This window comes from Stegostoma tigrinum, chromosome 17 (assembly GCF_030684315.1).
Source record: "Stegostoma tigrinum isolate sSteTig4 chromosome 17, sSteTig4.hap1, whole genome shotgun sequence".
NCBI lineage: Eukaryota > Metazoa > Chordata > Chondrichthyes > Orectolobiformes > Stegostomatidae > Stegostoma > Stegostoma tigrinum.
The window spans coordinates 15414680-15437523 of NC_081370.1; the positions used below are offsets into that span (position 1 = coordinate 15414680).

General features: G+C 41.3%; 1 protein-coding gene across 5 annotated transcripts in view; it reads right to left on the reverse strand.

The window, feature by feature from the left end:
* The window catches only part of slc22a18 (solute carrier family 22 member 18), a 99776-nt gene that overhangs the window by 8450 nt on the left and 68482 nt on the right, over positions 1-22844 (reverse strand). For all 5 annotated transcript variants that reach the window (XM_048545129.2, XM_048545130.2, XM_059651989.1 and 2 more), the window contains 2 exons: positions 21340-21440; positions 10-111 (listed from right to left, as the gene is read on the reverse strand). In XM_048545129.2, the coding sequence (XP_048401086.1) occupies positions 10-111; positions 21340-21440 (203 nt within the window). The remainder of the gene's footprint in view (positions 1-9; positions 112-21339; positions 21441-22844) is intronic.

The following is a 22844-nucleotide window of genomic DNA, read 5'->3' on the forward strand; positions in this document are numbered from 1 at the left end:
AAAACTTACCATAGCCAAACCCACCAGACAAATCAGCAGAATGGACCAGAGAAGCAGGGTTTTTTCTACAATTCGCTGAGTCAGCCATCCAACCACTAGACCCTGCATAACCTAGGAAACAGCAAGAATAATTAGAAAGCTACTGACATCAATTTAATCTTAAGAACATGCAATAGACCATGAGAAAACAAGTAGGAGACTGGTGGAGGACTGTTCAAAGATCAGGTAGTTTGAATTCAGCAAAGAACATAAGAACATGGGGCAGGAGTAGGCAATTCAGCCCTCCAGCCTGCTCTGCCATTCAATACGATCACGGCTGACTTAACCTCAGCCTCAACTCCACTTTCTTGCCCACTCTCCATAATCCTTCAACACATCACTAATTAAAAATCTGTCTCTATTGTCCTTAGATTTACTCAATGACCCTGCATCCACTGCTCTCTGGGGTAATGAATCCACAGGTTGTGATCCTATAAGAGAAGTAATTCCTCCTCGTCACTATTTTAAATCTGCAGCTCCCATCCTAAAACTATGACCTTTTGCTCTAGGTTGCTCCACAGGGAAATCATTCTGGTGTATGTTTGGGAGGGGGAGGGGGAACCAAGAGAAAATTTCCCACTCTCAAGTTATAAAATCATATGCGTCTATATAATAATTGCTATCATTCCGAGCACTTCTTCCCCTTCCCATGGTATGTTCCAATGCAATCACCAAGAGTGTGGCTCTTTCCCTTTTAACCCCTTTCATCTCAATGTCTAAGGGTATTATTGAGGGAATGACACTGCACAGTACTGGCACTGGAGAGCATGGGGAAGATGTGTTCAACTGTGGTATCCTCAATGGATGGCAGAAATGGCAGAGAATGATCCTTTAAATGCAGAGACAGGTGGGGTGGAAAGTTAGGGTGAGGGAAACTTTATTCTGAGAAGTAAGGCAAGGGGTGAGGATAGAAGTGCATGCAGTGGGTTGGACACAGTTGAAGGTTCCATCAACCATTGTAGGGGGTGAGGGGAGTAGAGTTGAAATTCACACTCTGGGATAAAAGAAAAGCAAAAACATCCCTACATAACCATCTGATGATAGTAGGAACAACCGGTGCTGGAGTCGGAGATAACAAGGTTTCTGAGTTGGATGAACACAGCAGGCCAGGCAGCAGCAGAGGAGCAGGAAAGCTGACATTTTGGGTCTGGACCATTCTTCAGAGCCTTTTCCTGAGGAAGGGTCCAAACCCGAAACGTCAGCTTTCCTGCTTCTCTGATGCTACCTGGGTACTGTATTCATCCAGCTCTACACCTTGTATAACCACCTATATAAGTCCCTATATAACAACCTCTGGGGGCAGCACGGTAGCACACTGATTAGCACTGCTGCCTCACAGTGCTAGGGACCCAGGTTTGATTCCAGCCTTTGGTGAGTGTAGAGTTTGCACAATCTCCCTGTGTCTGCAAGGGTTTCTTCTGGGTGCTCTGGTTACCTCCCATGGTCCAAAAATGTGCAGGTTGGGTGGATTGGCCAGTTAAATTGTCTCCTACTGTCCAGGATTGTGCAGGCGAGGTGGAATTGCCATGATAAATGCAGGATTTATGGAGATAGAATAGGGGTTGAGAGCCTGGTGGGATACTCTTCATAAGGTTGGGAAAGAGTTGATGGGCCAAATGGCCTCTTCCTAAACTGTAGGGAGTAAGTTTTGATCATTTTTTGCAATTCTGGATAGGCTACGCTGTATTAGTTGATTTCAGGACAGGCAATGATACAATCAGCCAAAATACTCCAAGATTAATGGTTGGAATTTAGGAAGCGTTTCATTGTCTAGCTGTTAGTCGTTGACAATCCTCTGGAAGCACACGCAGTGTTGATATTGATCAGGCTGAGTTGTAATACTGCCCCATTATCACATACGTTGCTGATATTTCACTACCAGCACTGACACATTAAAATGGTAATTTTTCAGAGCTACAAGATCATTGCCAGTTCTCACAAAACACTACACCATAATAAGCAGGTGTCTTCAGTAAGTTGAGGAAGAAAAATAAGGATTTTAAAAAAATGTTTACGCCTACAGTGGGGCTGTAGGGGTTGGGGGTGGGCGTTCTTGCAGTCATTTAAACATTAAAGAAGAACACGTACGTCAGGAATTGAAAATGCAAACAAAGTTCTCTGCAACTGCAGCTAACCTGCTCTCATTTGCTAATCTGCACAAAAGGAGGAGGAAGTGGTTTGAAAGAATTGTTATAAAGGCACCTCCCTGCTTATGAATGAAACACATAGGAGAATCTTGCCAGGTAATGGTGCAATCAATCTTTAGTCAGATGAAAGGTGTACACCTTAAAATGTCATAAACTGCCTCTTCTCTCAACAGAATATAACTACTATCACAACGGTGTGACACAACTTTGCAGGGATGTTTTTCAATGGGCGTGCAACTGGGTCACACTCACAGGGCAGAACTTACAATTGCTGAAGGAGTCAGAAGGGGACGTGGGCGCAATTTGATAATCAGGTTCTTGCAGAAACTGGATCCTATGATTTCTGGAATACAAAGCAATTCTCCACGATGTGGGATAGAGGTGATGACACAAAATTCACTCGGCTTCAAATATTTGCCCATTAAGGTTCTTATATCCGCTGTTCCCGTTGTGGCCTCCTCTACTTCGGGGAAACCAAGCGGAGGCTTGGGGACTGCTTTGCAGAACACCTACGCTCAGTTCGCAATAAACAACTGCACTTCCCAGTCGCGAACCATTTCAACTCCCCCTCCCATTCTGCAGATGACATGTCCATCCTGGGCCTCCTGCAGTGCCACAACAATGCTACCCGAAGGTTGCAGGAACAGCAACTCATATTCCACTTGGGAACCCTGCAGCCTAATAGTATTAATGTTGACTTCACAAGTTTCAAAATCTCCCCTCCCACCACCGCATCCCAAAACCAGCCCAGCTCGTCCCCGCCTCCCTAACCTGTCCTTCCACCTATCCCCTCCTCCCACCTCAAGTCCCACCCCCATCTCCTACCTACTAACCTCATTCCGCCCCCTTGACGTGTCCGTCCTCCCTGGACTGACCTATCTCCTTCCTACCTCACCACCTACACTCACCTTTATTGGCTCCATCCCCGCCTCTTTGACCGGTTTGTTTCCTCTCCACCCATCTTCTCCTCTATCCATCTTCTATCCGCCTCCCCCTCTCTCCCTATTTATTTCAGAACCTCCTTCCCCTCCCCCATTTCTGAAGAAGGGTCTCGGACCGAAACATCAGCTTTCCTGCTCCTATGATGCTGCTTCGCCGGCTGTGTTCATCTACCTCTACATCTTGTTATCTCAGATTCTCCGTGATTTGTAGTTCCTACTATCTCTGAAAGCTTCTTAAGGAATTTGTTAACAGGCTAAGGGAGGCTGAGAATGCAGTTTTCAAAGCTGAAGTCACTAAACTAAACATTTCGGTCTACAGCTCTCAAGGTTAAAACTGTCTCTCTCCTGCAAGGCAACAGCAGGCTCAACATGGCTACCATATGTCTTTGTCACTCCTGCTCTGGAGACATGTCACCACAAGACATCACAGCACATTATGACCTTAATAATTAAGGCATTGAACACAGGAACAGGAATTGTTCATATGAGCCCTAGACTTTGTTTTGCCATTCCATTAGACCTAATCCACTCTACGACCTAACTCCATAGTCCTACTTCTGTCCCATATCTCTTAACATGTTTGGATATCTTCCAATCTCAGATTTAAAATTAACAATTGCTATAGAACTGCTTGACAATTTTCGAATTTTATTCCCACTTTTCATGAAGGCCTGTCTCCCAACTTCAGTCCTGAAAGATCTAGCTATCTCTTTCCTCTTACATTGCACCAAAGACAAGGGACCACCACCAAATAAGTAGCCCTCCAAATCACAATCTATCCTGACTTGGAACTACATTAAGGTTCCTTCATTGTCACTGGGTTAAAGTCTGGAACTTGCTCTCCATCAGCAGCTACATGACAAGGATTGCATTAGTTTAAGGTAGTGGTTTATCACCACACTCTCAAGGGCCATTAGGCTGACATTGTAGTTAGACTCTAGTGTAATATGAAATAATGGGTATTTTCAAATTAGAGCCAACAGTAAACTATGACTCAATGACTGCACACTATTTGTTTTAAAAAACATTTTCTATTCGTAGTTAAGTGACAGTACTATAGATCCATTACAGAGTAGGGAATCAGTTATCAACAGTGCAGCAGTGCCTCTAGTACAATGAAATATGATTATAAAACTTGGTAATGCAAAAGCCCCAATACCTTCAAGGCAAAGAATAAAACTGGCAAACAAAATGGTATATGTTTTAAAAGGTTCATTCAGACATTTTTGACATACTAAGTTTAACAGAAGCTAAAACAATCAGAAAGGATGGATTCACCCAAAGGTCACTTATGGTTTGTGTGATGTGCATTGCACTTAGTCAATTGCAATAATAGTCAGTTAGTCAAAAGTTTCAAATTTCCACATGTTTAGGCCACTTCCTAGGTTGAAAATACTGTGGTCTTAATCTCTTTCTGTCATGAAACTGCAACTGAATTTTGAGAATGTGAAACATCAAGAATGGGGCTCACAGGATAGTTCTTTTCCTTCACCCTATTCCCAACACTATCAGTAATGAAACAACTTTCTCAATAGCTGAGATAACAAAGTGTGAAGCTGGATGAACACAGCAGGCCAAGCAGCATCTCAGGAGCACAAAAGCTGACGTTTCGGGCCTAGACCCTACATCAGAGAGCTTCTCTGATGAAGGGTCTAAGCCTGAAACGTCAGCTTTTGTGCTCCCGAGATGCCGCTTGGCCTGCTGTGTTCATCCAGCTTCACACTTTGTTGTCTTGGATTTTCCAGCATCTGCAGTTCCCATTATCACTTTCTCAATAGCTGGGCTAGTTGGTTCACTTACAGGTACCTGGATGTGTTGCATAATATATTTAGAACTAGATTTATTGTCATATTTATATAAAATACAGTTAAAAAGTGTTTTTTTCAGTGTGTTATACACAAAGTGTCACCACTCTGTCACTATCTTGAAACACTGGATATAATGCAAAATTTTACTGCAGTAGATATCACCTTTCTCTTCTTCTTGCTCCTCCTTTGCTGCTCCTCTGGTTGCTACATGACATCAGCAGGTGTCTCTGAAATGGGCTCTTGGGTCTCGGTTATATGCCCTTGGTCCGACACAGTTAAATAAGTATCTTTTAAGTTCTGATGCCTACAACAGTGTTTCAACATCCTCTCAAGTAGCTGATTATGACTGAGAGCTACATTGTTAAAAATTATTAGGATCAGTCCAGTATAATGCCTTTTCAGTGTGCGACATCAGGCTCTACACTACTTTGCATATGAATGTGTTGCCAACAGGCAGCTTCTTTTCCCTTTAAGCTTTTTTGGAGATGTAGGTTTTCTCACGGTAGTATTTACAACAAGTTGATTGTCACTCAACTTACATTCCACCTGCAGCTTTACAGGTGCCAAGTCATTAGCTATTGTGAGAATGCAAGTAGCTCAGTTGGAGAGGAAATGCCGGTATTTCAGGTTAAAATCAACATTAATCAGCTAACTGTATGAGAGTTACTGTGCTGCATTCAAACGACTCAGGTGGTATGGATTCCAAGATAACAAAGTGTGGAGATGGATGAACACAGCAAGCCAAGCAGCATCTCAGGAGCACAAAAGCTGACGTTTCGGGCCTAGACCCTTCACGGATTCCAATCTCTTTGATGTTATAAAATCACCTCATCAGAAGTTCAAAAGAACTGACATTTGATAACCAGCACTGTGTAAGCTATTGTGAACAGAAGAAACGGCTCCAATAAGAGTGGTAAGACTATCAACAATCTTTCACGGCTTTAGCAGGTACAAGCATTACGCAAATGATTTACACTAGCTAAGTGTCCAATCTGCACTGAGTTAGCTAACCTTAGATGACTGCCTTCGAATCAGTGAACAAAGCAATTCTTCCAGAGATCCAATTCTGATCATTACACAGAAACTCAGTGGAAAAATGCTAATATAAAGGAGACCAAATGACAGAGTGCACTATATACTGAGTATCTTGTCAATGCTTATCTAGGCTTGTAGAGGAAAACTAGCTACTTCACCAGCAACTAAGCAAATTTTGATCAGTCAGCACCTTCAAGATTTGCAGGGAGAAACCATCAATAATCTGAATTTGCACAAGGTCCAATTTGTGAGAAATGAACCGCAAGGTCTTAGAAGATCCAAAACAGCCGAACAGAAGGCAGAAAGATTTAGTTGGAGTTGTCAAGTCTGTTTCAAGAAGTCAGTTTCCGAAAGAGCTTTGAAAATTCAGGAGAAATTAGCAAGGTGTAGGCCTTCAGAAGCGGGAACACAGTTGCCGAGGAACAAAAGCAGAAATTGCTGGAAAATCTCAGCAGGTCTAGCAGCATCTGTGGAGAGAAATCTGAGTTAATATTTTGGGTCCATTGGTCCTTCAGGACAATTGCTGAGGTCTCTGCTACTGAACGAACAACAGCTTTAGACAATGAGATGAAGAACTGGAGGAGATAGAAGTGACAGAAAATACACGTACACAAATCAAGGGCATCAGGCATCCACCATTTCAAGTCATCCCAGATTCTCATCCAGTTCATTCCAGTCATAACCTCAGACTCAAAATTTTCTAAGAGATCAGCAAACACTTTACTATTTAATGATAATCAGACGCTAGCAATCTGTGGTATTTTTGCTGTACACTTGGTCAATGAATGATTCAAAAATATAACATTGACTGCATGGGGATTCCAACTTCCACTTGATTCTGTCCTTACAAGTACTTAATGGGTGAAGCATGGCTGCCGCCATCTGAGCATTAGTCGAACTACGTGGAACCATATGAAATGTAGAGAAATAGACCGAACCTCCCTCACCTTCATTACTATCCAACAGAGTTTGCTGCATGTGAAACTACTACAACAATGTGCTACTATGGAAACAATTTAGCCCAAATCCTGAGCACATGGAATAGCAAAGTGTCCAGCATGCACCAGCTCCAGAAAGCTGGAAGCAAAAAAAAATCACAGATAAGAAATAGAAGGAAATGGTAAATCCAACTGAGAACAATCCAAGCCTTCCCCTTAAAATGATATCGTCAATATCACTCCCATTTGGAAAAACACATTCGAAAGATACCAAAAGTAGTGATTACTTTGCAGGCTATGGGTATGTAGGATGAATCTTAAAGATAGGGACTAGTATAATTGACTGTTACAGAAACGTTTTTGGCTGTTAGTCTATCAGGCAGGTGTCTGCATTTAACGTTCTCAAAGTGCTGTGGAGAAAGGAGGTAGGAGCAGACTGGTAAAGTACTTAGACAAAATGCCTCATCACTAAAACTTTCAAAATGGCACAAAGGTGTAGCTTAGCTCAGAGTGAGAAGGATCTCCCCATCAGGTTCTACACACACACACAGACACACCATCTCTGGCAATAAATACATGCTGCCCTCAAGAAAGGTAGCTGTCCTAAGAAAGAACCTGTCACTGATCTTGTTCTGGAATGTGCATTTTCATACAACATCCTGCAAGAGTTCTTGGCAAAGTTCATTCTGAGTAGATCTGTAACACAATACTTTGTACTCTACTGTTCCTAGGGACATGTGCTGAAATAAATATTAATGTTTGCTGGAAGGCGGTCAATTTGATGAAAATGCTCTTTAACTTGCCTGAAACTTGTAGGCCTTCCAGTGCACAAAGCTGGCCATGACCAAGTGGTCTGGACTGGCATATTCCAAGGCTCACAGGCACAAACAGAGGAATACACTGAAGTCTGTAGCAACAGCCACAAAGGTGCACTGGAAGTTAAGGCCTTTCTATCACTGTACATAGAGGGGCCAAGGAATAGCCCGTGTATAGCCTCTCAAGCTACAAATGTTTAATGGAATGTAAATTTATATACTCAGCAACTAACCAAGGCTATACTGGCATTGACCTGACAGACTAGAACAGAAAGATGGACTGTCATAAATAACATGATCACATGCACATCACAAAAGATATTAATTTGACACTTTGGATTGACTTACAACCCAGAATCGGCTTTTCTATATTACAGCTACATTACAAAATGGTTTGATTACATATAGATACAAGAAAGTATACAAATATTAGAAATTTTAACTGTTGGAAATGCACACCAGGAGGTTTGTCAACATTTGAGAGAAACATACAGATTGATTTCTTATTGTAGGAGCAAACTACTGCAGATGCTGGAATCTGTACTCAAACAACAAATGCTGGAGATCACAGTGGGTCAGACAGAAGCCATGGAGACAGCAAACAGAAGTTTTGCATCTTGATGCCTCTTCATCAGAGCTGAAGTGAAATGTGAAGGGTGCAGCATTTAAGCTAGAGTTGGGTTAGGGGAAAATGGTGGGGGTGGGTGTAGAGTACTGGGGCGAAAAGGTATTGATAGTTCAGAATGTGAGAATAGCAGAACGATGGTGTGTCTAATTGTCAGACTAGAAACAACAGACAGTCCCACTGAGACGGGAGGAGGGCAGAGAGGACATGATGACAGAGAATGTACAAGTAAAGCTAAAAGAAAGGGAGAAAATGGGAGGTGGTCCACAATTTGCAGGTTTTAAACTCAAGTTCAGAAGGCTGGAAAGTACTTAGCCTGAAGATGAGACAACACAGTGTGGAGCTGGAGGAACACAACAGGCCAGGCAACATCAGAGGGGTAGGAAAGTTGATGTCTCGGGTCGGGACCCTTCTTCAGAAATCCAGCATCTGCAGTTCTTGCTATCTCTAATCTGAAGATGAGATGTTGTTTCTCCAGTTTGTGCTGTGATTCACTGGAGCATTGCAGCGTGCTGAGGACAGAAACATGGGCATGCGAGCAGAATGCTGTCTTAAAATAACTGGCTACGGGAAGGCTGGGGTCATGCTTGCATACAGACTGGAGGTGTTCTACAAAGCAGTCATTCAGTCTGTGTTTGGTTTCTCCAATGTAAAGTAGGCCACATGGGGTGCAGCAAATACAATAATCAAGATTGGAGAAGGTACAGGTGAAATGCTGCTTCACCTGGAAAGACTGTTTCAACGCTTAGATGGTGAGCAGGGAGGAGGTGAAGAGACAGTTGTTCTACCTTCTGCAGTTACAAGAGAAGGTGCTGTGGGAAAGGATGATGGTGTTAGTAGTCAATGAATGGAGTAGCTGTCCCAGAGGGAACGATCCCTACAAAATGCAGACAGGGAAGTAAGGGGAAAATGTGCTTGGTGGTGACATTCTGCTAGAGTTGTTTGGAATGGTGGAGAATTGTTTAGAATGTAGGGGATGCTGGGATGTAAAGTGAGGAAAAGGTGGACCCGAACACGCTGTTGTGGGTGATGGGAAAAGGCAAGGTCGGAAACATGAGTGACAGGTCAGATGCAGGACTCCATCCCATCCTCCCAGTTCTTTCGCTATGTAGCATCTGTTCAGATGATGCCACCTTCCAAAACAGCATTGCTGACATGGCTTGCTTCTTCCATGAACATGGTTTCCCTGTCACTGTGGTTGATAGGGCCCTCAACCACTTCTGACCCAACACCTTAGTCCATTCTTCACCACTAACACATGCCCCCTTTCCCACAGCACCTTCCCATGTAACTGCAGAAGGTGCAACACCTACCTGCCCATTCACCTCCTCCCTTCTCACCATCCTAGGGCCTAAACAGTCTTTCCAGGTGAAGCACTTCTGCACTTCACTTCAGCTCCGATGAAGAGTCATCTAGACTCAAAACGTTAGCTTGCTCTCTCTGCATGGTTGCTGTCTGACCCGTTGTGATCTCCAGCATTTTATGTTTTTAATTTCTTATTGCAGATCTCGAAGGGTCCAGAGGGCAGTTAACAGTCAACCACATTGTGATTCCAGATTCACAAGTAGGCTAAATTAGGTAAGAATGGCACATTTCCTTCCCAAAGAGCATTTGTGAACCAGTTACATGCCCGCCATTATGCTAGCTTTTTAATTCCAGATATTTTATTGAATTAAAATTTCACCATTCGTCATGGTGCGATTCAAACCATGAACCAGAACATTGTGGGTTACTAGTCCGATGACATTACGACTGCACCACTGCCCTCCTGATGAGTAGAAATGCATGAGAATATTTCAGAGAAAGTATCTAAATGCAAATTGTTAGCCGATCCCTCTTTATGCTGATCAACTTTCTGTTTATTTCCAACAGTTTCTCTAGACAAAATATGAGATATACCATTTGAGTGTATACTGTCAGGCAAAGATGCATTGTACTACTTGGGCCTATATACAGATGCAACTTCATGAAATCACAGAACCGCACAATCAAATCAGAAATCTTCAATGTATCACACAGAAAATATGCAGTCATAGAAAGGTCAAACATTAGTAAAGGATGAGTCAGATTTGTATGCAATTTAAGCAATGACAGCTATCATTTTATCTATTATCTGTGAGACAAATCAGAAAGGGTGAAAAATGTTGCATGGGAATGGAAGTATAGCTGATGAATTTTTCTAATAGTTTTTCTCATAGTTTCCTGAAGGTATTGAGGCCTACTGAGGTAATAGTGCTCCAGCAACTCATTCATTCCTCAAGTGAGAGCTTTGACAGCATGTGATAAAACTCTTATCAACTTTAGGGCTGACATAGTTAATCACAATATGTCCCCCTCCAATGTCCTGACAGATACATTTTCTAGCAAGGCCCACAAGCCAGCAACTGGGGGAGGAAAAGTAACACATATATCTTTTTCTCACCAACCTAAAGCTAAAGCCAGTTGTGACACCCCTATTTTTCTTGACCAATCAGTTAACCCAGGACAGAAGAAGACAGAACATAGGCCCTCTGGACTTGGTAACACATTACAGCACATGATACTGCATTTACTCAGGAGAACCAATGGAAAAGCACCTGTGTCATCCTGATACACTTAAAATATTCCCCCAGTCATCTTGTCATGGGTTTTGAAAAAAAAATCAAAAATGCTGAACTTTTGTTTACAGCACAGATTTTTCTTAAGACAAGCACCACTTTTCATTACGATCAGGATCCATCTCCTTGGCTACATACTCATTCATGCTAAACATCGGCAACTCTTAATTTAGTCTACACTTCATTTTCCTACAACAATCAGTGTTGCTCAATAAATTATGGCTGCAATGCTTTTCAGTGAGACAGTCACATTTTAGGCAATACAGGGAGAGAAATTGGAACATAAAGGTTAATGTAATACCCTGGACACATCACTCAATGGTATTTCACTGACGCCTATTTTGCAGGAACCCAGATTGCTGTTTTTGTGCCCTGCAGTGACCCTTAATTGTGGGAGGAGCATTTAGTAATGTACTTTAAGACACTCATCAAAAACACCTTACCCCTGGAGCAACTTGAAAATTATGTAACACACCTAAATGTGACAGCAATAAGCCAGAACCAAGCAGCACAATAAATCCTTAATGCCAATTAATCCTTCATTGATAGATAAGTGGCTGGTTAATAGTTGCCTCTAACAGCACTGACATTTTATGTAGAAAGGAAGTTGGCCTTGATTCATTGGGAGTATCCATAATCTTGCAAAACTGCTCCAGTGAAGCAACAGCAAGAACCTTAAGTGCTAGCATTGCATTTTTGACCATAATCACTGAGGCATGTTCATTATTTCTTACAGCATCCTGAGATTTGACAGGTAATGCAGACAACAGAGCAACACAACTGATTCAGCTGAAGCTGATGATTAGCATTCAGTTGTGTTGTACAAAAGATTTGCATATTCTGGAGGTGGCAGGGATCACCTCTTTGTACTGATCAATATAATTGAGATCCAGATGGAGTCCTCCTGGGCTTGCATTTGTCCCTTTCCAGAAATGTTTTCCCTTAATTAAGCTCAATTTTTAACCACGTTCTTCACCTGTCTCAAGAGATTACTTACTTTGCAGAAATTGAGTGAGCTAAGGAAAGTAGATGTCAAAATGATTCTACAATTGTATCGGACAAACTGGATTTATTAAGTAAATTTTTTTCTTCTCATACACACGTTGGTTTGAATTCTTGGCCGCATTCTTAGGTTTATTCACAAAGTCCTGATGCTGTCTCGGAGCTGATCTTCATTTAAATACAAGGCCTATACTTTTCATTGACGTAAACAAATCATTATCTTGTGTCTAAAAGAGAACAGTTCTCTTTTATATTTAATATGAAAAATACAATGCAAATTTCATTATTAAAAATAGTTGTGGCTCGATGGAGCAGGAGCACATTGCCTGCATTCATGTAGAAAAAATAAAACATTTTAAGATATATATAGTTGCTAGACTCTGTTGTTAGAACTATTCCTGGACTCGGTAACCAAATCTATCAAACAATGTGATGCCAAAGCAATCAATCCTTTGTGGAATGATAATACTGTACATTACCCTATCTTCAACCCAACCCAGTTTTCCCAAATTCCAATTTTCCTAAATTCCAGGTTTTCCATCCATGGTGGTGCTGAATAAGATGACTATTACATCAGGATGCAGTTACTAGAGCTATCAGATTCCCCAACATGTCCATCAACTACTTCTCCAATGCTACAATTCCATTGCAATTCTGTGAAGCGCTTACAAAACTTTCAGGCATTTTCCTATTCCGTTCTCCTCCTCTATAAATATAGAACTAAAGATCCTATTCAACTTTTCAGCTATGGCCACATCTTCACTTAGCATTTGAAGAGACGGCAGTGCTAAGTCTTGCATTTTTACTTACTTCATCATATTATGGTCCTTGCCATCTCTCTGCTGAATGTACTTTAAAAACATGAAGCATATTGTCAGCCAAGCATGAAAAAATTAGCTACAAGCAAGTTATAACTGACTACAATATAGTATGACTGAAATCAGCATGGAGATCACAAATACAGGGTCTGCATTGAGGACAAATAGTTACTACACAATCATCATGGAAACTAAATCATCTGCAGTGTTTCAGGCAGGTTTGTGCAACAGAAGGGCTTACAGAATGGAGACTAACAGCAGAGACTGGGGATAGCAGGACATGCAGGAGACAAAAACAGCAACATGCCACAGTACAAGAGTCAGAGGTTGGCATAGACCTAGTAAGAGTTTAATGTGGGAAATTCACATATCAGAGCAGCTTATTCCCTGTTCCTAACGAGTACTCAGACTCAAGTGCAAATTACATACCAAGGTGATTATATAAAGTAAAAACAGGAAATACTGGAGAAACTGTAGTAGGTCTGGCAGCAACTGTGAAGGAAGGAAGAGTACACTGCTGCCAGGTGAAGCAGCAATTTATTTGTCCTCACTGATTTCAATGTTTAGTACTTTCCACTGGCGAGACAAAACACAGACTGGGTGGCCACATTGGCTGTAGGAATGACCCTGACCTTCCAGTAGCTCGACATTTCAATAAATGATCTTGGTCCACAGCAACAATGCCATCTAGGCCTGCAGTGTTTCAGTAATGTTAACACAAGCTAGAGGAACAGTACCTCATTCTGAACTGAACGTTAGGTTCAACAATCTCAGGGCATGAATGCTGTTCTAATATTAAGACCACAAGAACATAAGGCATATCAGTGGAAGTAAGGCCATTCGGCCCATCAAGTCCACTCCACCATTTATCATGTGATGGGCATTTCAACTCCACGTACCCACACTCTCCCTGTAGCCGTTAATTCCTTGCGAGACCAAGAATTTATCAATCTCTGCCTTGAAGACATTTAACATCCCGGCCTCCACTGCGCTCTGTGGCAATGAATTCCACAGGCCCACCACTCTCTGGCTGAAGAAATGTCTCATTTCCGTTCTAAATGGACCCCCTCTAATTCTAAGGCTGTGCCCATGGGTTCTAGTCTCCCCGCCTAACAAAAACAACTTCCCAGCCTTGCATTATCTTGTAAGTTTCTATTAGATCTTCCCTCAACCTTCTAAACTCTAATGAGTACAATCCCAGGATCCTCAGCCATTCATCGTATGTTAGGCCTACCATTCCAGGGATCATCCATGTGATTCTCCGCTGGACATGCTCCAGGACCAGTATGTCCTTCCTGAGATGTGGGGCCCAGAATTGGACACAATATTCTAAATGGGGCCTAACTAGAGCTTTATAAAGTCTCAGAAGCACATCACTGCTTTTATATTCCAATCCTCTTGAGATAAATGACAACATTACATTCGGTTTCTTAATCATGGACTCAACCTGCAAGTTAACCTTTAGATAATCCGAGACTAGCACTCCCAGATCCCTTTGTACTTTGGCTTTATGAATTTTCTCACGGTTTAGAAAATAGTCCATGCCTGTATTTTTTTTCCAAAGTGCAAGACCTCGCATTTGCTCATGTTGAATTTCGTCAGCCATTTCCTGGACCACTCTCCAAAACTGTCTAAATCTTTCTGCAGCCTCCCCACCTCCTCAGTACTATCCGCCAGTCCACCCAACTTCATATCATCGGCAAACTTCACCAGAATGCCCCCCAGTCGCATCATCCAGGTCATTAATATATAAAGTGAACAACTGCAGCCCCAACATTGAACCCTGCAGGACACCACTCGTCACCAGTTGCCTTTCTGAAAAAGAGCCTCTTATCCCAACTCTCTGCCTTCTCTCAGACAGCCAATCCTCAATCCATGCCAGTAGCTCACCTCGAATCCCATGGGCCCTCATATTACTCAGCAGCTTCCCGTGAGGCACCTTATCAGAGGCCTTTTGAAAATCTAGATAGATAACATCCACTGGGTTTCCCTGGTCTAACCTACTTGTCACCTCGTCAAAGAATTTTAACAGGTTTGTCAGGCACGACCTTCCCTTACTAAATCCGTGCTGACTTATTCTAATCCAACCCTGCACTTCCAAGAATTTGGAAATCTCATCCTTAACAATGGATTCTAGAATTTTACCAACAATCGAGGTTAGGCTAATTGGCCTATAATTTTCCATCTTTTGTCTTGATCCTTTCTTGAACAAGGGGCTTACAACAGCAATTTTCCAATCATCTGGCACTTTCCCTTACTCCACTGACTTTTGGAAGATCACAACCAATGCGTCCGCTATTTCCTCAGTCATCTCCCTCAGAACTCTAGGGCGTAGCCCATCAGGGCCAGGCGATTTATCAATTTTTAGACCTTTTAGCTTTTCTAGCACTTTCTCTTTTGCCTACCATACTCAACTCTGCCCCCGATGCTCCTTAATTGTTGGGATATTACTCATGTCTTCCACTGTGAAGACTGACACAAAGTACTTATTAAGTTCTTCAGCTATTTCCTTATCTCCCATCACCAGCCTTCCAGTATCAATTTGGAGCAGCCCAATGTCTACTTTTTAGCGGCCCAAACCAATGCACTACAAGACCCCTAAAAAAGCCAACCTAAGAAGCTCATGGTGTAGTGGATAACATACTGGCACTGATATCACTTTGGCTAGCTATTACAAATGGCAAACCAATTGGCAAGATGCAAAGAAAAGCATGCATAGGGATCAGTGCTGAGGCCTCAACCTCAAGGCAGTCGTGTAATGGTAATGCCACTAGACTAGTAATCCAGACATCCAAGCTAACATTCTGAGGACATGGATTCAAATCGCACGGCTTAAATGGTGAAATTTGAATTCAACTAAAATTTGGAATGAAAAGACTATAATTTTAAAAATATATATCTTGGTCAATAATGTCCTTAAGGAAGGAAACCTTCCATTCTTCACCAGCCTGGCCTGCATTCCACTCCAAACCCACAGCAATGTGGTTGACTCTTAACTGCCCTCTACGCAATAAACATTTGCACAGTCAGCTATGTCTACTTCCCATGAAAGAATTAGAAAACCTATTTACAATTGGTATAAATAATGGGGATAAAAGGAGAAAAGTTATGATGGCCAAATTTGCAGATGACAGATAATTGGCAAAAATAAATTGTGAAGACGAAATAAGGACAGTGCAGAGGGATATAACTAGGCTGAGTGGGAAAAGATGGGCAAACTCAGCACCATATGGGAAAATACGAAATTCGTCATTCCATTTTCGAAGAGCAATAAAGAAGCTTATTACCTGAATAGTGAGAGATTATAGAGCTCTGATACAGAGAATATGGTTGTCTTCAGGCAAGAATCACAAAAAGGCTAGAATGGAGGAACTGCAATTAAGCTAACAGAATGTTATTGTTTATTGCGAGATGAGCAGAATACAAAAAGTAGGAGTTCATGTCTCAATTATATAAGGCAGTGGAGAGACCACAAAAGGAGCACTGATGTGGGTGGGCTGTCATATGAGGAAAGTTGGACAAACCAGACCTTCATGCACTGAAATTTAGAAGATTTGAGAGTCAAAATGGTTAAAACATACAAGATCCTGTATTAAAAATGTCTTTGAAACTCTGCTACCCAAACGATTCTGGAAGCAGGCTCTTTGAATATCTTTAAGGCAAAGATAGATAGATTCTTGATGAGCAAAGGGGTGAACATGAATATGGGTCATGGTAGTGAGGTCTGGGGTTGAGGGCAAGATGTGGAGTAATCAAATTAGCCATGATCTTATTGTCTGACAGATCAGGCTTAATAGGATAAGTAGTCTACTCTTACTCCTAACTCGTATATCAGAAAATTCAACATTCATATAGGTAAGATATGGAATCATCAGCTTTACACAACTTAGATTCTAGTCGCTGAAAAAGAGTAAAACTTTTAAAAACTCAGGCATACACACCAAATACACATCCAAAACATTTCAGGGTTGCTTTTGTACATTATAAGCAGCGCGTAAAGGCAGGCTACTGTTACACACTTTAAACATATAAGTCAACCACAAAAAAATGATATTGTCAATACCTGAAATAAAAAAAACCCTTCTCCGTCACCATCTCATGCTTTATTGCAATTTAGAATTGTGGGATTGGATGATGGACGCTTGATTATATTCCTCCCCATCACTACACTTGTTTGTGTTTGCTGGTTTTGGTCTCAGCAGAGCTGAGCTACTTTCTCCTATTCAAGCTCACTATTCACATCTATTTAGTGTTTCAGTCTCTTCCTTACCATCATTATCACTCTCCTTGTCTTTTGTTTTAGGCACTGTCACCATTTATTGCACTTGTTCCCCTTCATAGGTTGTCTACGCCATATAAAAAAAATATTTTCCAGGCCCCTTCTGTTTCAATGAAATGTCTTTGCATTCAAACTGGTAACGCTGTTTCTCTCTCCACAGATCCTGCCAGACTGCTGAGTTTCTCCAGCATCAATGTCTGATTTCCAGCATCTGCATTATTTTGCTTTTATTTGAAGAACCAACGATGTGAGTGCCTGAAGTATTATAGGGAGAGATATAATGCAGATCACAACACCGAAGAATGGAGAAGCAGTTTCAAAGCCAATTCTTTTCCTTCGACTGAAAACCTATTAGTGGGACACAATTCTGAGTTTGGATAGCAGTGGATCAAGTGAGCTGGAATACAAGGAGCTGGCTTCATTTTATTGTTGCACAGGGCTCTAATTCAAGCCCATCAAGTGTACCAAATTCAGTCTGGGCACTACACCTGAGGAATGATCCACTTGTCATGGAACAGGTGCTCAGCAGCTCACCAAAATGACACCAAGACTAAAAGTATTAGATTACAGGCCAGATTGCACAGCTAATAAGTAACAGATTTCACAGTACAGATGACAGAAGTGGTATTTTTGGTCACCTGTTCTAACACTTCCGTAATTTGGCAAGAGCCGTATTTTGTTTGCTACCAGTCCTGTGAAGCTGATTGGAATGTTTAATCAAATTAAAGGTAGCCAACAAATGCAAGTTGCCGTTATCAGGTGAGGGTAGATCTCATTTTTGAGGCATGTTGCCAGTTTTGGGGCATGGATGTCCCCAAACACCATTTGACAACTAAATTCCTGAAATTCATTAGTATAACTCAAAGGCATTGATCTGTTTTTAGAATGGTGATTTCTCAGGAATGAGATTTCTATGGTACAAGCTGTTTGCAGTGCCTCAGCTATATACAAGTCTGAGAAAAAAGCTGAAAAGAAAGTGATGGAAAAAAAGACTTGCACTTACATGGTGCCTTTCACAACATGAAGTTGCCTCAAAGTGATTTACAGCCTAATACTAGTACAGAAGTACAGAAATACTAATGAAACGTAGTTACTGGTGCAAGATAAAATATTCTGCAGTAAATTTTCACAAGCAAGAGACCACACAGGTAGATGAAAAAAGAAAAGACAAAGAATGAACTCTATCTGAAAACCGCACCCATGTCCACACACACAGCCTAAATTAAGAATACTGGTACATCAAATTATAAGTAGCATCTTGTATTAAATAGGCAGGCCTGCACAGACATATATAAACAAAATTCAAATTACAAACAACATCAGATATAAAATCATAGAACAACAGAATCAAATATGTCTTTGCCAAAGGGGAAATTAGTACAGCATCAATTCCACTGTGGGTGGTATCATACAGTGGAATGAATGGTTTGGCCTACTGGAAACTCTATTATGCCCTTGCTGCTACAACACTACCACTCTAATTCTTTGACCTGAATTCAACCCCATTGATAGAAGAAAAACTCCTTTCTCTCTTCTGGTTTAAAATGTTTGTGAAATGTCTTTGGGCAATCTGACAACCATTCCTAGTGCATGTGGATCAGGATCATAAAACTGCCCACAATTTCGTCCTAAACTGTCGACCTCATTCAGTGAGACAAGATTTATTGTAGTGAGAACTAGAAACATCATAAGGGATACTGTACTGAAATCACCCTTACCCACGATATAAATGCATTCTGATGCACTTGTGCAGATGTACAATAAGAAACTTAATTAACTTTTCTCCATGCATATTGGGAGCAACTGCAGCAATGCCAGTGCTACCTTACAGATCTTGACTTCAGCAAAGGCAGAAATTAATCCTGGAGTTTTGCAGGCTGTGCCCTCATACTAAACACTTTTCAGGAGTCCTGGGCAGTTCACAAAGCCGCATTATGGATTTCAGTAAGGCATTTGATAAGGTTCCCCATGGTAGGCTCATTCAGAAGGTCAGGAGGAATGGGATACAGGGGAACTTAGCTGCTTGGATACAGAATTGGCTGGCCAACAGAAGACAGCGAGTGGTAGTAGAAGGAAAATATTCTGCCTGGAAGTCAGTGGTGAGTGGGGTTCCACAGGGCTCTGTCCTTGGGCCTCTACTGTTTGTAATTTTTATTAATGACTTGGATGAGGGGATTGAAGGATGGGTCAGCAAGTTTGCAGACGACACAAAGGTCGGAGGTGTCGTTGACAGTGTAGAGGGCTGTTGTAGGCTGCAGCGGGACATTGACAGGATGCAGAGATGGGCTGAGAGGTGGCAGATGGAGTTCAACCTGGATAAATGCGAGGTGATGCATTTTGGAAGGTCGAATTTGAAAGCTGAGTACAGGATTAACGATAGGATTCTTGGCAGCGTGGAGGAACAGAGGGATCTTGGTGTGCAGATACATAGATCCCTTAAAATGGCCACCCAAGTGGACAGGGTTGTTAAGAAAGCATATGGTGTTTTGGCTTTCATTAACAGGGGGATGGAGTTTAAGAGTCGTGAGATCTTGTTGCAGCTCTATAAAACTTTGGTTAGACCGCACTTGGAATACTGCGTCCAGTTCTGGGCGCCCTATTATAGGAAAGATGTGGATGCTTTAGAGAGGGTTCAGAGGAGGTTTACCAGGATGCTGCCTGGACTGGAGGGCTTATCTTATGAAGAGAGGTTGACTGAGCTCGGTCTCTTTTCATTGGAGAAAAGGAGGAGGAGAGGGGACCTAATTGAGGTATACAAGATAATGAGAGGCATAGATAGAGTTGATAGCCAGAGACTATTTCCCAGGGCAGAAATGGCTAGCACGAGGGATCATAGTTTTAAGCTGGTTGGTGGAAAGTATAGAGGGGATGTCAGAGGCAGGTTCTTTACGCAGAGAGTTGTGAGAGCATGGAATGCGTTGCCAGCAGCAGTTGTGGAAGCAAGGTCATTGGGGTCATTTAAGAGACTGCTGGACATGTATATGGTCACAGAAATTTGAGGGTGCATACATGAGGATCAATGGTCGGCACAACATTGTGGGCTGAAGGGCCTGTTCTGTGCTGTACTGTTCTATGTTCTATGTTCTATGTTCTATTTTCTGGGTGTCCTATGTTAGGACTTCCACTGAGCTGAGCTAATCCTTTTCAGTTTGTTTCTATTTCACCTGCAGGTCAGACTCTGCTATTCCTCTAAGGAGAACTGTGGATATCCCTCGAAGTGTTAAAAAGACATAGACCTGCTATTCAAGGTTCCATTTACTCATTCTATAGGCATAGAAAGTGTTCAGGGAAATTGATCCTAATGATTTGTTATAACACGGTGTGAAGCTGGATGAACTCAGCATGCCAAGCAGCATCAGAGGAGCAGGAAAGCTTCACATTTCGGGTCAGGATCCTTCTTCGTTTTTCTGAAGAAGGATCCCGACCCAAAACATCAAGCTTTCCTGCTCCTCTGATGCTGCTTGGCCTGCTGTGCTCATCCAGCTTCACACTGTGTTATCTCAGATTATCCAGCATCAGCAGTTCCTACTATCTCTCTAATGATTTGTTACTTGTGTTTGTTGCAAGGAAAGCAAGAGAACTGTGGAGGAAGACATAATCCTGTGCTCATGCCAACAAAGAAAATCAACAGGTTAACAGTGATGCTTTGAACATAGGCTGTGATATTACATTTTACTAAGACTCTACTATATAATCTCTGAACAACGAGCAGAACTTTGTTTTACCATTACCAAGTATGAAGCATTTTGATGCTCTAAGTTTATGTTCTCTCTTAAAATAATCTAGATCCCATTGATAGATTATTTAAAAATAAGTCAACTTTTGATGTAATCATGTACTTCAACCATTTATTACTACAATATCTAAATTTATTTAACAATTTATTCTGTGTAAATTAATATACCTCTGTATGGCCATCTTAGATGTCTTTGGCCATAAGAGTTATTGCACTTGGTCATTTTTGGTATGAGGGTTGATATACAAACCTAGTTTGGTTTTCATTAAAACCTTTCAATGCTAGCTAACCAACAGGCATTGTAAATGGAACTCTAAATGGGAAGAGCATGTTACAATCCAATTCTCTGATATGCATACATTGATGAAAAGGGGTTTACGAGGAAACCATTGATCTCATATCTTTTAATTAATAATAGTTTTACATTGAAATTTTCAAATACAGTAAGTATTTCTGAACCATTGTACCATACAATGTGAAAGGAGCCACTTCTCCAGAATTTGCACTGCTCCCGAATACTGTTCAGCATTGTTGAAAAATATATCAGAACATCCCTTACCATTTGCAACACACCAATATAAGCCAAGAGGTAGCCATTGTGCTCTGCCCGTAATTTGAAATGGTCCATAGCAACAACTGAAAACATACTCTGGAAGACTCCTGCAACAGAATATAAAAACCAATCACGTAAGGTCTCAATGCTTTTCAAAGGGAAATAAAAACATACTATATTTTAGAGTATGGGTTTTGATCAGACAAGTTTTCTAAGGCCTTGACCATATGCAGACAACTACACAGTTGCATGTTGCTCAGATTGCCCAAATAATTTAGAACTAATCTACTAAGAGATGTACGTAAAGAGAAATTCACATTGCTGTATTAAAACTCGAGGATGAGAAACGTCCACTGGCAGAAATTTAAGATACAGGATCCACATTCTTCACAAGCAGATGAGTGGACAAAAGAATGACATTTGCAGTTTTCTCGGATTTCATTTTTTCTAATCTCTAGTGGCTAACAATAAATTTTGTAGATGTACATTCGAAGAGCACCAATTATTTAGCTAGAAAATGCTGTAAGATTAGAGAATGTTTTTGAGAACCCATTAGAATGACCTATCATTCAGCCTAGCAGAACCATACAAACTAAAAGTTCTCAGAATCAAATAGTTAGTTGTTAGAAGCATGATAAGTTAGCGCAAAGTATCAGCTATTTCACTTTGTGCTCCTTGGCCATTGTAAATATTAGCCAGTTTCTGCTCCTGATCACAATTCAGAGAGCTCTTTTACAAAGTGCACATACATTAGGGAAGACAGCAATAGGCTCAGCTGCAATATTCTCCTCAGTGGAAGAGTGAGTCAATACTCAGTGTTTAGACTCACACCAACAAATGACTTTTTGGGGGTTATAAGAGGGAAAGAGAAGTGGAGGAGTAAAAAGGGGGAGGTAAATCAACACAAGATAGTATAGTAGTTAAGTGAAAATTATAAGAATCTTTTGGGACGCAGTAGTCAGCAAACATTCTGTGCCCAATTTATGCCATGATATTGCAGTGATATAGCCACTTAACTATAATTGGTGCAAAACTAATTAAGATCCACGGAAGTGGCAAGACCCATTAATTTCAAGGCAGTTATTTCCAAGCACTTTAAAGGGATTATTCTGAGATTAGCCTAGCCAATACGTAAGATTGCACTCATGTTACAGAGAATTTGTAAAGGACATTTCCCACTTGCCTGAAGACAGAAAGAGAAACTCTAAACTGCTTTTTGACATTTTGTTTCATTGCCTAATAATATTTTCTGTGCTCTGTTGCCAATTGTTTAACCACAGGAGTGCTCCAATTATCTCATGCACATATAATTCTCTTTGTATGAGTCTCTACTGTGATTGTTAGAAGTGCTATTGCCCAGCAAGGGCCTGATCCTGCCCTCACATCATTTACATGTGTCCAAGAGTCAAGACAGTGACTAGACCTGGGAACTCTGCCTGATTTTAATTTCTCTTCCATTGTCTTTTTAATCACATGTCCAAGCTCATCCTATCAGAAACCTATCTCTTGCC